The sequence below is a fragment of the Puma concolor genome, chromosome A1 (genome assembly GCF_028749965.1).
Source record: "Puma concolor isolate L17-30 chromosome A1, mPumCon1.1.hap2, whole genome shotgun sequence".
NCBI lineage: Eukaryota > Metazoa > Chordata > Mammalia > Carnivora > Felidae > Puma > Puma concolor.
This window is the reverse complement of record NC_141667.1, coordinates 216518636-216533787: the sequence shown is the minus strand read 5'-3', so window position 1 is coordinate 216533787 and position 15152 is coordinate 216518636. Positions and strand designations below refer to the sequence as shown.

Sequence of the window (15152 nt, the reverse complement as noted above, 5' to 3'; positions counted from 1 at the left end):
CTGTCAGAACAGAGCCCGATGTGGGGCTGGAAGTCACAGACTGCAACATCCTGACCTGAGCCAAAGTTGGACACCTAACCAACTGAGCCACCCAGGCAGCCCCCTTTTTTTTTTTTTTTTTTTTTTTTTTTTAGAATCATTACTATTTCTTCTAAGAGGTAATTTAAACTCTGGAATCAGTACACACCTTCAAGGTTAGCCTGCTGTGAGGAATGAGATACCACATGAAGCATAATACCTCACACAAAGCAAGTACTCAATGAGTGTCAGGTGTCACTGTTATTTCCCCCAGTAATCTTGAAATGATAACACGAACGTCAATGCATAACTGAGTCAGAGCTTCCAAACAAGAAAGGAAAAAAAATTCAATTTACCAAGATTTCATTTGCAAAAAGAACCACTTAACTATCAAGCAAATTACAGTGCTTTGTTTGGATATACAGTAGAAAAAAATCAGAAACAAAAGGGTCAAAAGAAGATCCTAATGGTATTTCTTCAATTATGAATGCATTCTTTACACCAAAATTTATCGAAGACTAGCCATACTCTTTAATAAAGTCCATAGGAGAAAGTTGGTGTCTTTTCTCCATCATATTCCAAGTTCCTGGTTCAAATGAGCCCTCTACATATATAGATGCCATAAGACCTCCTCCCTGACAGTAATCGTGTCTCTTCCACAATCTGTATTTCAAGCAATCACTCTAATCACTATCTCCTATCTTCCTGGCTCTCTCCTCAGTACTTCAACAGTTCTTTCATCCCTTCAAATCACTGACTCTAACATCTAAACACTGTTCCTCAGCTGCCTATGTCCTGTCTTCGCTCCTTAAAGGACTTACAGCCCATCATTACAATCATTTCCTTGCCCCTATCTCCTCCATCATACTGGCCTGGCAGAAACTTAATCCTCATTAAAGCCAGTCTATCTGTTACTTATTTTATTAATTAATGTATTGATTTGATTTGTGTTACTTCTCCACACTGCACCTGAGCAACTGGAAAAAAACACAGTGATGCCAAATAGTCTCACTTGAAATATATGGCCACTAACATCAAGTTAGCCCTTCAAGATGCTTGGCAATTTAACTCCATCTGCCTAGTCAGTTCACTCCCCCACCGCAGATGAGTCACAGGTTCTCTTCACTCTTAAACCCATAACACCTCTCCCTTCCTTCTCCCTCTGTGCTGATAACCTGACTTCCTCTACAAACTGGGAAAGAGGATCCAGAGCACTTCTAAATCTACCAGGTAGCCAAAGCAGGAGCCGTTTATCCTGACTTCCCCTCTAAAAACAATACATGAACAATGGCCAATCCCTCCACTTGTGCCCTGAATTTCTTCCCCTGTAGTCTGATCAAGGACATCTTTCCTTCAATTCTACCCTCTCTTTCCTCTCTCCTCTAATCATCCCCCCATCAGAATGATGACGACGACGATGACCGTTGACACTAGAGTGCTTACCACATGTGGCAGGAACACTCTTAAGATGTCCCCCAATGATACTCACTTCCTGACCTTCACATCGTGGTGTAATCACCTCTTGTTGAGTGATAAGGGGTCCTGTGACCTGTTTCTAATCAATACAATATAGCAAAGGTGATGGGATGTTACTCCCCTTCCCCTTTGGCTAGGATACCTTTATTCTTTTATTTAATTAATTGTTTCCATTCATTTTTATTTTTTTGGCTACAAAATTTGTTCATGTCTATTTTTTTTTTTTTTTAAGTAGGCTCCACACCCAGTATGGGACCTGAACTCACAACCCTGAGATCAAGAGTCACCCAGTGACTCATCAAAACAAGTGCACTTCTTAATCCCCGTCACCTCTATCTCCAACTCACCTCCCCTCTGGGTAACCATCAGTTTATTCTCTATAGTTAAGAGTCTGTTTCTTGGTTTATCTCTCCACCCCCCCCCCCCACCATTTGCTCATTTGTTTTGTTTCTTAATTCCACATAGACTGAAATCATAGGGTATTTGTCTTTCTCTGACTGATTTGTTTCACTTAGTATTATACTCTCTAGCTCCATCCATGTCACTCATTGCATATGGCAAAATTTCATTCTTTTTTATAGCTGAATAATATTGAATTGTGTATATAAATACTACATCTTTACTCATTCATCAATCAATAGACACTTGGGTTGCTTCCATATCTTGGCTATTATAAATAATGCTGCCGTAACCAAAGGGGTGCATGTATCCCTCTGAATAAGTGTTTTTGTATTGTTTGGGTAAATACCCAGTAGCATGACTACTGGGTCATAGGGTAGTTCTACTTTTAACTTTTTGAGAAACCTCCATACTGTTCTGCAAAGTGGCCACTCCCACCAACAGTGCAAGAGGATTCATTTTTCTCTACATGGGATATTACTTCTGTGATTAGGTTACATAAGATGGTGACTTCTGTGTTGCTTCTCTCCTTGTTTTTTTAGTCTGCACACTTTGATGAAGTTGCCAAGCTGGAGAGGCCCAGGTGGCAAAAAACTAAGGAGAGGCTCCAGCCAACAGGCAGGCAGGAAACATAAATGCTCGGACCAATAACCTTGGAGGATCTGAATTCTGCCAACCAGAGAAAAATGTGGAAACAATCTCTCCACAGTTACTACTTCAGATGAGACTCCAGCCCTGGCTGACACCTTGCCTGTAACCTGGGAGAGACTCTGAAGCAGGAGACCCAATTAAGCCCTGCCAAGACTCCTGACCCACAGAGTCATTTTGCAAATGAGGTAACTGAGGCACAGGAAGATGAGCAAATTTGCTAATTTCAAGATCACACATCTATTAAGAGCAGAATCTATAATTCTTTCTATACACTGTCCCATTTTTCTGCCTCTCTTTTCAGCAAAGCGCTTTGAAAGCATTGTCTCTGCTGGCTGACTACAGTTCCCCCCTTGCCATTTTGTTTTACTATAGACAGGCTCTACTCTCTACCACTCCACTGAAACTGATGACCCTACTGACCAAGTATCTCCACACGGCCAAGTCAATGTTTAATCCTCATCTTTAACGCCACTCAACAATATTTGAGAACTGTTTCCTCCTCCTTCAAACACTTTCTTCACTTGGCTTCAAGTCACCACAATCTCTCTTGATTTTCCTCATACTTCTCTGGCCTCTCCTTTTAGGTCCCGACACATCTAGATTCTCATCTCCCTGGCCTCTCACCTTTAAAAGGCTCTGGTTTCAGTCCTCAGACCACTCCTCTTCTCTACCCACACTCAACTTTATGTAATCTTATCCAGTCTCGTGACTTTAAATACCATCTGTATGACAACTCCCAAATTTAGAGCAAATCTCCCCCCAAATCCCAACTTATATATCTAACTGCCTACTCAAACTCTCCATCTGAATATTCACTAGACATTTCAAACTTAAAATATCCATACCAGAACTCTAATTTCTCCATCATAAACGTGTTCCTCATGCAGTTTTCCATGTCTCAGCAAAAGCTCCATTCTTCCAGGTACTCAGGCTGAAACTCCGTGGAGTTACTCTGAATAGCTCCTTTTATCTCACATTCCACATCCAACTGAATGACATATCCAGTCAGCAATACCTTCAAATTGTATTAGGACTCCAGCCCCTTCTCACCAATTCCAGGCTTACCATCCTAATGCAAGCCACCATCACTTTTTATATAATCACATTGGCCTCCTATCCGATTTCCTACCTTCCACTCTTGTCCACACCTAGCTTATTCTCAATACAGCAGCCAGAGTCATCATCTTAAAACATTAAGTAAAATGATACTGTTCTGCTCAAAGCCTTTCAATTATTTAATAGACATGTACATAGTGCCTACTACAAGCCAGGTACTTTTCTAATCACTTTACAAATGTTACTTCACTTAATCCTCAGAACAACTCTATTATTATCCCATCTTTGCAGATAAAGAAAATGAGACCAGAGAGTTATTATTTGCCAAGGTTCTCACAATTACTAGTGAAGCCAGGATTCTAACCTAGGCAGTCTAGCTCCATAATCACCGTGCCACGTTGCCAGCTCTACGGCTACTGGCTCCCCATGTCACTCAGAGTAAAAATCCTATAACGTCTTGCATGTTTCAGGCCCCTGCTAGCCCATGGCCTCATCTCCTTCTACTTTCTCTCACTCGCTTGACTCTAACCACACGGACCAGCACCTCGCGTCTGCAGGCCTTTGAATTGCTGTTATCTCTGGAAAACTCTTCCCCCAGATATCTGGAGGGCATGCCCCCATAATATCCTTTAGGTCTCTGATCACAGACCACCTTATCAGTGAGGCCCTTTCCCCACCCTATTTAAAACAGCATCCCCAGCTACTTTCTATACATTTTACCTTATTTATTTTTCTTCAGAGCACTTATCACCTGCTATATATGTATTTGTTTACCATCTCTTCTCCCTCCCCATTAGAATGTAATCTACAGAAGGCAGATATTTTGTCTGTTTGTTTACTGCTATATCCCTAGCAGCTAGAATAGCCTGGCATTTCACAGGAGTTATTTTAATAACTGAATATTGAAGAAACATGAGCTAATGTTAATGTAATAAAAATGACAGCAGTTAACAATGGTGGCATTACTGGGATACATCTACGATACGGAATTTAATTTTAATATACCTCACTGCATTCTCAGAGAGAAACCCATTTCAGAGATCTACCTTAGAATAAGGGGAAGGAAGAAAGACACCAATAGTGAAGTACATCATTTTCCAGTTTGCCTCTGTCCCTTATTGCTGGTTCTCTGAAATGCTATTAAGATAAAGAAAAGACAAAAATATTTTAGAGCACAGGAACACCTGAGGGGACCACACTTCTTTACTACATTAACCAGGTCAGAAGAGTCTCTGATCAAACTGCTAAAGATGACAATTTAGGCCACCAAACAACCAGAAGTTCTAAGTACAATATATATCATAAACTAAAACAAATTAAGAATCAAATTCAGGGGTGACTGGGTGGCTCAGTCAGTTGACCATCTGACTCTTGATTTTTGCCCAGGTCATGATCCCAGGGTTACGCTGAGCGTGGTGGAACCTGCTAGAGATATGCTCTTTCTCTCTCCCTCTCTCTTTCTCTCTCTCCCATTTTGCCTCTACCCCATTTGCATCTCTCTCTCTCTTAAAGAAATCAAATTCACTACAATACATTGTATCTAATACAAAGCAACTGACAACTTAAAAAAAGAATATGCTTCAGAAGTTAATTGATAAAAATAAGTTTGGAACTCATACTGCATTGTCATCATTGTAATAAAATTGTAAATTCCCAGGGAACCCCACCAGCTTATTTAATTCAAAAGGTTGCCAAAATTCTATACCCTTTTGATGAAAAACAGAACACAATGAGGATAGTATGTCAATCATATACACATAACTCAAAAGCAAGAACTTATGGAAATGAGCTTCCCAGAAGTTCCAGCCCATCAGCATTAAGTCTGGAAAAAAGGGAGGGAGACGGGGAAGAAAAACTGATATGGTCCCAAGCCTCTAAAAAAACTTTTTTTTTGAAGGGTTGAGTTTTAAAACATTTTCTTTTCTGTTTTAACAAAATTGTATATATTTAAGGTATACAACATGATTATTTGATATACATAATGAACTGGTTACTAGAGTCAAGCTAATTAACATATCATGTCCTCACATAATTCTTTTATAAGAACACCCGAATTCTACTCTCTTGTACATTTTCCCAAACACTCTTGTCAACATGTCACATATGAGATATGTGTTGTTTCCACCGTCTCCACATTCATTAAAGAAAATTAGATGGAGACAAGATAATAGGCACAAAAGTAAATGTTTTCTCAGATTTCCAAAAACAGCGACAGAAAATGGCTCACTTAAGCAATACTTCCTCAGGGAAATTTCCCTTGACCCTTTAAACTAAGTCAAATTCCTTTATTATCCACACCCACAGAACAGTATTCGGGGCTTCGGTGTCCTTATCTGTCTGTAACTGTTTTCATTAGGACTAATATTTGATTGATGTCTGTCTCCTGTGGTAGACTATAAATCCTAGTTCACAGAGCACGGGCCATGTCTGTTTCTGCTCACCATAAAAGACTCGGAGCCTGGCACAATGGCCAGCAATCAAAGCTTGTGCGATGAATATACCCACCCACCGGTTCAGTCCTGGCAGGCAGAGTACTAAGGTCAACCATGACTTTGGAGCCAAGGTGCTAAGGTGACATGTATAGACATTACTCCCCTAAGCTTCTCTGCCAACTTTGCTTCAGCAAATGTCCACTTCCCCAACTACTAGTCTCCAAACCCTGTTTCTCCCAGAATACAAGCAAATTAAGGGCATTGCAATGGACACTGTAAGTACAACCATTTCCCCATTTAGGACCAAAGGCCTTATCCTCCTAGCTACTGGGAGTGTGGCACAAGTTAGCCCTTAGCTGTTAGCCCTCTTTCACATTGCCTTCACTGAAGAGAGGCCCTTTTGCCAAATTCATGCACTCTTCCTGGGACAAACCACATGCAATGATTGGTCAATACAGGGTATACCTCACCCCAACTCATGACACCTGGAGGGCTCCCTATGGACTCCTCCTCAGCTCTCCTACAGACTGCATTATACCCTGTGCCCAATTCTGTTTAAGTCTTTTTCCTTCCATAGGTGATGATCCCAAGAGCACTCCCTATTAAACCTAATCACTTCGGAATCAGCTTCCCAGGAAATCCAATCTATGACAGGAAGCTTTTACTCCCATGTTTTTTGAAGATCACCATAAGGAACTGACAAGACCCAAGGTCACAGATATGAAATCCCCACATCACCTCTATTCCCCAGGGAGATAACTCATAAAAGAGCCCTAAGCTGTAAAAAGGACATTTCCCATCTTAGCATATAAACAGACCTAAATTTGTTTGTGTTTTTAGGTTGATTTATTTCTTTTGAGACGGAGAGTGCACACGCACACGAGTGTGCGTGGGGGAGGGGCAGGGAGGAAGGGAGAGAGAGCATCTCAAACTGGCTCCACACACAATCTCACAAACCGCATCATCTCCTGAACCGAAATCAAAAGCCAGCTGCTTAACCAACTGAGCCACCGAGGCACCCCAACAGATCTCTAAATTTAAATCACTATACCATGGTTGAGTAAAATAACCTCCCTAAGCTTCAATTTCATCGTCTGAAAAACACACAGTAAGTATCTACTTCCCAGGTTTGCTTTGTATAAAATATTAGGCATATATGAAAGGTAAGTTCCTTTTTCTCCTGCAAGGGTTAGGGGTATCACCCATTCCAGTAGCATCTCTCTCTGGTATACAGCTTTCTCTCTGGCCACTAATGTCCAATGGTTTACCTATCTATGAAAAAAACAGAAGCTGTACTTGCTGGCATTTCAGTTGTTGAATGAAGGACATAATATTCACTGGGGATGATGTCCATCTCTTCTGTCCTGATCCTCTTCTCCAACAAACATGAGTCAAAATGCCTAAAAGAGGAAGACTGATTGTGCTAGAAACACATCTTTTTCCTGGCTAGAAAGCTGCTGCTTAGACCTACTGCAAACTTTCTAAATACCTCCACTTGTTCTTCCCCCAAAAAGAGGTAGCACTTGTTATAACTCAGGTCTCGGTATGATATTCACTACTTATGAAAATCCCACCACTCCTAATAACCTTGCTAGCTTTATCTCCTTTTTTCCCATCATGTACCTTACCCTCCAGCCAACCATAACTAGAGATGATTTTTCCAGAAGTCTAAATATGGAAGCCAAACAACTAGGCTAAAATATTTTTAAACATCCTATAATTTTTAAATCATGATTTGGTGTAAGGTGTGTAACAGTGTTGTGACCAGTTGCCAACCTAACAGTAGCACAGACTGGGCAACAGGAACAGGGTAATGCAAACTACAAAGGACTAGCTTCCTGACAAGGTAAAAACTGTGACTTTATGTTTTAACAGATGACATCTATCATAAAGTTAAATTCAATCGTGTCTATTACCTATCAAAACCTGTTTGGATCATCAGTCTTTGAAGATTTTCAAAACTCCCAGAAATGGCATTTCATGAAGCCAGAACAGCACAGGTACTGGATATTCTGGGACACATTCTACTACATTTGCTTTTTCCGGAACACGCTCTAGTTCTCCCCAGCAGTGTTGGGAAGTTTTTCCTAACTGATCAATTTCATAAGCTCTTCTTAAATGTAAACTTCCCCATGAAGCCTCCCCTGTTCCAGCCAGAAAAACAACTATTTTCCTGCTCAAAACTGTCAGAGAGCTTATGTGTATATACCTTACTGTATTTATCCTGTTTTACGCCTTTCTAGTAATGGAATTAATAGGTACAAGATGGCCCATAAACTTTGAGATCCTCTAGAAAGAAATTTACATATCTTGCAACAAATGGTCCTCAAAGAACAGAACTCAAAGTATTACTTATAGTGAAAATATTAACATAAAGAGAAAAGACCTGAAATCTTTTAAGTTTTTTAGTGAGAGAGAGAGAGAGAGAGAGAGAGAGAGAGAGAGACAGAGAATGAGTGGGGAAAGGTCAGGGGGGAGAATCCCAAGTAGGCTTTGCCTTGTCAGTGCAGAGCCTGATGACACAGGGCTCAATCCCATGACCGTGAGATCATGACCTGAGCCACAATCAAGAGTTGGACGCTCGGGGGACCTGGGTGGCTCAATCAGTTAAGCAGCTGACTTCAGCTCAGGTCATGATCTCACGGTTCGTGGGTTCGAGCCCTGCAATGGGCTCTATGCTGACAGTCCAGAGCCTGGAGCCCATTTTGGATACTGTCTGTCCGTCTGTCTGTCTGTCTCTCTCTCTCTCTCTCTGCCCCTCCCCCACTCACACTCTGTCTCTCAAAAATAAATAAACGTTAAAAAAAAAAACAGTAAAAAAAAAAAAAAAAGAGTCAGACACATAACCAACTGATCCACCCAGGCACCTCAGACCTGAAATTGGTGTGTAATTCTATTCACAAATTCTGACTGGATAAAAACAAAGACACGCTTTCTAATCAATACGTTATATTTTAATATCACACAAGGAAAGCTGAAAATGAAACTGACCATTACAATTTGATGTAGTCATATAATTTATTCCTATAATTCAGAGATGAAAATCCAAGTATGCTCAAGTATGGGCATGAAAATCACACTGGATACTAAGGCCGGGGCAAATGAAACAAGTTCAAAATACCTGAGAGCTGTTCAAACCAAACCCCACTGTCTACTGGGTCTCCTTTAATGGAGCAGAAACAAAAGCTGTCAAATGGGGTGTCTGAGTGGCTCAGTCAGTTAAGCGTCTGACTCCTGATTTCGGCTCAGGTCATGATCTCATGGTTCGTGAGTTCGAGCCCCATTTCAGGCTCCGCACTGGCAGTGTTGAGCCTGGTCAAGATTCTCTGTCTCCCTCTCTGTCTCTCCCCTGCTTGCTTTCTCTCTCTCTCAAAATAAAAAAATATTTTTTTAAAAAAAAAGTTGTCAAAGAAAGAACATGAGTAGACTGTAGAGCAGAAAGCATTTGCTACCAATTCTCATCATCTTTCGGAGATAAATTTGTAAAGGACAAGAACTGGCAAGAAAGTCCTTTCACACCCTGGAAAGACCTATGTGCATGCAAGCCTGTTATTTTCTTTAATATATAAGATTAGAAAAAGAAGATATACTGTATGCCAAGTTGACAGGAAGAAATTGTGATACTGCAAACAATAAGTAATGTAACAACTAACTTTACAAAACAAGAACAGGGATGGCTGGATGGCTCAGTCGGTTGAGCATCCAACTTCGGCTCAGATCATGACTCTGCAGTCTGTGAGTTCGAGCCTGATGTCAGGCTCTGTGCTGACAGCTCAGAGCCTGGAGCCTGCTTCAGATTCTGTCTCCCTCTCTGTCTCTGCTCCTCCCCAGCTCGTGCTCTTTCTGTCTCTCAAAAATAAACAAACATTAAAAAAAAAAAAAAAAAGAGGGGCGCCTGGGTGGCTCAGTCGGTTAAGCGTCTGACTTCAGCTCAGGTCATGATCTCGCGGTCCGTGAGTTCCAGCCCTGCGCCAGGCTCTGTGCTGACCGCTCAGAGCCTGGAGCCTGTTTCGGATTCTGTGTCTCCCTCTCTCTCTGACCCTCCCCCATTCATGCTCTGTCTCTCTCTGTCTCAAAAATAAACATTAAAAAAAAATTAAAAAAAAAAAAGAAGTACAAATTGTTGAGTTCTTTTTAAACAGATAAAAGGTATTCAAATACCCATACGTGAGAAAATACTAATGTTTTTTAAATTTCATTTTAGATTGTATTCTTTCACATCTTCATTTAGTCAGTCACCATATCCCGACAATTTTTACTGAAAAAGTTTCCCTAACTCCTCAGACTTATCACATACCTATGATGCCGTGATAATTTTTAATTTTTTAATTTTATTTTGAAAGTTTATTCATTCTTGAGAAACAGAGACAGAGCATGAGTGGGGGAGGGGCAGACAGAGAGAGAGAGACAGAGAGAGACAGACAGAGAGAGAAACAGAGAGAGACAGACAGACACAGAATCTGAAGCAGGTTCCAGGCTCTGAGCTGTCAGTACAGAGCCCAACGTGGGGCTCAAACTCACAAACCCTGAGATCATGACCTGAGCCGAAGTTGGACACCTAACCAACTGGGCCACCCAGGCGCCCCATGTGATTTTTTAAAATTTTGACTCTGCTAATCTTCCTCTCAAGCTTCCCCTGCCCCCCTGAATTATCTGCATCTTTGCCTTACTCAAAACCCTCCAAAAGGTTCCTCACTTCCTGTAGACTAAAGTTAAGACATCCCCATTTCACAATAGGATAAGTATATGGTCCCAACTTTCTTTACACAAACCCTCTTGTCTAGGCATAATAATCTCCTTTGTTTTACAGGACACACCATGTTAACATGCATTTTCAGTCTTGCACTTCTGTTCCACTCTCCGTAATATACTATGTTAATGCCTCAGGCCACCCATCCAAATCGTGTAAGGCAAACAATATTCACTGAGCATTTACTGTGCTCCAAGAACTAATGCATCATCTCAAGTTCCACTATTTTTTCAAGCTCTGCAAGGGAGATTTCCTCCTTAATGATTCTCCTCCATTGGGCATGCAACAGGAGAAATACAATAGGAGAAATTTACCCCGGCCTTTTAGGTCATACTGATATAGCTGTGAGATCAAATGAGCACCAGAGAGTAAAGCTGGAGTTGAGGAATAAAAACTAAGAGACTGTTCATTCATTCATTACATATATGTTGAGCAATTCCATGTGCCAAACACAATTCTGGTTGAGACAAGAAAAGATTCCGTTTTCATGGAATGTGACTGTGTGAGTGCACCCTGCACCGGCACTAGAGAGAAGGAGGTAACCAACACCGAACACATGAGTACACAATCACTTTAGGCTGTGACAAGTGCTTTGAAAAATATAGTCCAGGTCTGACATGCTACCAACTGATCATAAGGGAGCTATTTTCGAGAGGTGGACAGGAAGCGCCTGATTTAACTGATGAATACCCAGCCATGTGATAAAAGTTAAAAAAAAATTAAACCAAAGGTCCTACACTTCAAAGACCATCATTATCACATTTTGAACATACATGTGTCTAAAGCTCCCCTAAGAGGCAACACTCTTCAATACGTAAAAGTAAAGCAAAGAAATAAACTTTGGGAGGCGCCTAGGTGACTCAGTCGGTTCAGCGCCGGACTCTGGATTTCAGATCAGGTCCTGATGTCATGGTTCCTGAGTTCCAGCCCTGCCGCCGGCTCTGCGCTTGACAGCCCCGAGCCTGCTTGGGATTCTTTCTCTCCCACTCTCTCTGCCCCTCCCCTGCTTGCACGCGCGCTCTCGCTCTCTCAAAATAAATAATATTAAAAAAAAAAAAAAGGAAAAGGAAAGCACAAATACTGTGCTCACTCGGGGCTAATTAAGACTGCTGTTAAAAAAAACAAAACACTTATTGACGGCGGTGCTCTAGAAGAACACTCCAATTCAATGGCCTCTGCTTCCGTGAGTTCAGAGCTCTCTCAGCTCTCCTGGGAACTCCAATAAGGGCCATCAACCTAAAAGAACACGTTAAGGGCCAACAGGGACCCGTTCTACTTTCTGGACGAGAAAACTGTACAGAAGCTTTCACTCAACCTCTCTATGCAGACTCGTGACTAAAGTCACTTTCACCCAAAGAAGATACAGAAATTCTTCAGTCTGGGGTACAATACACCACTCAAGTCGGAGAACACCAGGACAGGACCCCATAAAAACGACATGGTGGGAAAAGGAATCCGTACCAGGCAGGTTCGGACTCCAAAGTCGCAAAGACACTGAAAAAGTCCCTCAATTAACTTCCTCGTCTGCAAACTAGCACAACGACTCCTGCCTCCGAAGATGTGTGTGGCTCTAACGAGACGGCTGTAGAGAACTTTAAAAGGCGCACGGAGTGGGACAGTCTCAAGTCATTTAAACTACTTAAACTAGCAGGAGCGCAAGCCGGAGCCGCGCGCACACACCTTGACGAGCCACACTCCGGTGTTCTGTTTGGCGCCGGTCAAATCGAGTTCCCCACGTTCGGCCATGGGTCTGTTGACGGCAGAGGCGAACCGGCCAGAGCAGCGGCCCGGGAAGCTGGGGTCCTGCGGCACGAAGGACTGGAGAACCCGGTACGCTGCGGCCAGAGGCTGACTGAAGAAGCCGAGTCCACCCGCCAGGATATTGGGAATCCCCGGAAAGAGAAACACGCCGCTGGGAGGCGGGAACTGCGCCTGCGCACTGCCACCGCCAATACGGCGCGCCGGTGTGGACAAACTTCCTGGTTAGGCACCTTCTTGAGTGGGCGTGGTTATGGTAGCTGGTTGTGTCTGAGTGATGAAGACACAGGGTGGGAGGAGACAAAATGTCCACAATACATTTGAAGACCAGGTCAGCCTAAGTGAAAAAAGACAGCATCAAAACAGAAAAATGGGGTTCAAAGAGACAAAGGCTGTAAATTTATGTCCAACCCTGGTCAAGGAAAAAGAAACACTTTTGGAGGCCAGGGTTGGAGTAATAAAAAGAATAAGTTAATTAGCACACGTGGGCACTGTGATCGGACTGTGTAGTCTTGGGTATACTGAAAACATTGTTTGTAGACCCGCAAAAAATAAAATAAAGTAAGAGTGTCTCAAGTGAGAGGCTACCCTGAGCACTTCCAATTAAACAAGCAGACAGCGGCCCTTTTAGATTTCAAAACCCCCGAGTCTATATAATTAGGTCAATTACAGTAGACATGTAAGATAAACCTGATTGTTAAATACCCGGCTTAAAGAGTTTCCTCTCTGTCTTCTCGCCTCTAGCATAAAATTCAATCCTCTTTACGAATGCCCTTATTTGATCTCTGCCACTCGATCTATCACACATCCAACCACATGCAACCATCAGACCTTGCAAACAGGTCAGGATCTTCTTCCTCAACTATTTCATAGCCTCTGCACACTGAATGCCCTTTACTCATAAATAGATGCCCTATTCTTCCCTTACCCTCATTCTCACCAGTGTCCTCTGATTGGCAAACTCCTACTTGGGTTTCAAGACTTATGGAAATGTCACTTCCTATGAAACCTTTTATTAACTTCCCCAGAGGAAGTTGGTTTTTCTTCACATCACAGTGTGATACTCATCACCCTGCACTATGTATACATGTTTACATGCTGCCTTTGCTTTCTAGACTATGAACTCCTCCTAGGTGGAAATAATGTTTTATTTATTTTATATCCACAACAGCTAACATAGTGCCTGACACATTGTCAGATTTCAATAGGCTTTAGCCGAATGAACATTTGCTGGAAGAGAAACAAACAGTAAAACACTGTAAGAATGGCAAGTAATATATTGAATCATGCATCAGAGCCATGTGCACAATTGAGGAAATTCTGTGTCTGTGCAGCACAGAGCCAGGAAAAGTTATCAGGTTTCTGTAATCAGCTGGGAAAACTAATAGGAAAGATGGGAGACCAGGCATGGGTTGAAAAGGAAGGTCACATTCTTGTGTCACAGCTTACAAAAGGGTCTTAAAACATATAAAGGGTCAAGAGACCTGCTTTGAGCTTTGATCTTGATCAAATAGAAAGAATAGATTGAGATATGAGACCATGAGAAAATGGAGCCTGGAGCACCCTAGTAATGGACTTAAAAGGATTAAGACCTTGATCTATGGGTCACAGGAAGACTTAATATGAGTGTGTGTGTGTGGATGGGTGCGTGTACAGGGAATGAGGGAGAACAAATGGGAAAAGAAGAAATGGCGAGAGAAGAAAAAAAGTGCAAGAATTTGAAATGATTACATAGGGCGGGGCACCTGCCTGGCTCAATCAGTAGGGCATGCAACTCTTGATCTCTGGGTTGTGAGCTCAAGCCCTAGGTTGGGTGTAGAGCTAAACAAACAAACAAACAAACAAGTGATTACATAGGGAAGGGTAAAAAAAACTATTTAGCACCCCATCCCCATACAGTGTTGAACAAGAAATAAACTTGTTTTTCTTTAAGTTTATTTATTTTGAGAGAAAGAAGAAGGGGCAGAGAGAGAGGAAGGGGCAGAGAGAGAGGGAGGAACAGAGAGAGAGAGAGAGAGAGAGAGAGAGAATCCCAAACAGGCTCCACACTGTCAGTGCCAAGCCCTATGGGGGGGCTCAATCCTACCAGGTGTGAGATCACAACCTGAGCCAAAATCAAGAGTTGGACACTTAACTGACTGAGCCACTCAGGCATCCCCAAGGATTAAAGTTTCATCTCTCCTTTTCAAACTCCCAGCTTGCAAAGGGATGCTGATGAACTGTGAGAGAAAAGGAGGACATGGGCTCTGTCATTGCCAGGTGGACTGGGGAGATCACCAGGCACTGAAGCCTCCCCTCCAGCCTGTCCCTGGGATGTTGTTGAAGGCTCTTAGTCTCTTTGCAAGAAAGAAATCAGGACCAGACCAGAAACAGTAGTTGAATTGTGCAAATGAAGAGTTGATTAGAGAGTCCAGGAGCACCTGCTGGGGCTCAGTTGGCTAAGCACCCGACTCTTGATTTGAGTTCATGGTTCATGAGATCCAGCCCCCCCAAGTCAAGCTCTTTGCTGATGAGGAGCCTGCTTGCCATTTTCTCTCTCTCTCTCTCTCTCTGTCTCTCTGTCTCTCTCTCTTTCTACCTCTCCCCCTCTCATGATCTCACTCTCTCTCTCA

The 15152-nt window shown here is 42.3% G+C and overlaps 1 protein-coding gene across 1 annotated transcript in view; it reads right to left on the bottom strand.

Annotated features, from left to right (window-relative positions):
* GTF2F2 (general transcription factor IIF subunit 2) overlaps nucleotides 1-12697 on the bottom strand; it is a 158301-nt gene extending 145604 nt beyond the window's left edge. The window contains exon 1 of the mRNA XM_025924322.2: nucleotides 12463-12697. Coding sequence (XP_025780107.1) covers nucleotides 12463-12528 — 66 coding nt within the window. The 5' untranslated portion in view covers nucleotides 12529-12697. The remainder of the gene's footprint in view (nucleotides 1-12462) is intronic.
* Between the last annotated feature and the right edge of the window lie 2455 nt (nucleotides 12698-15152).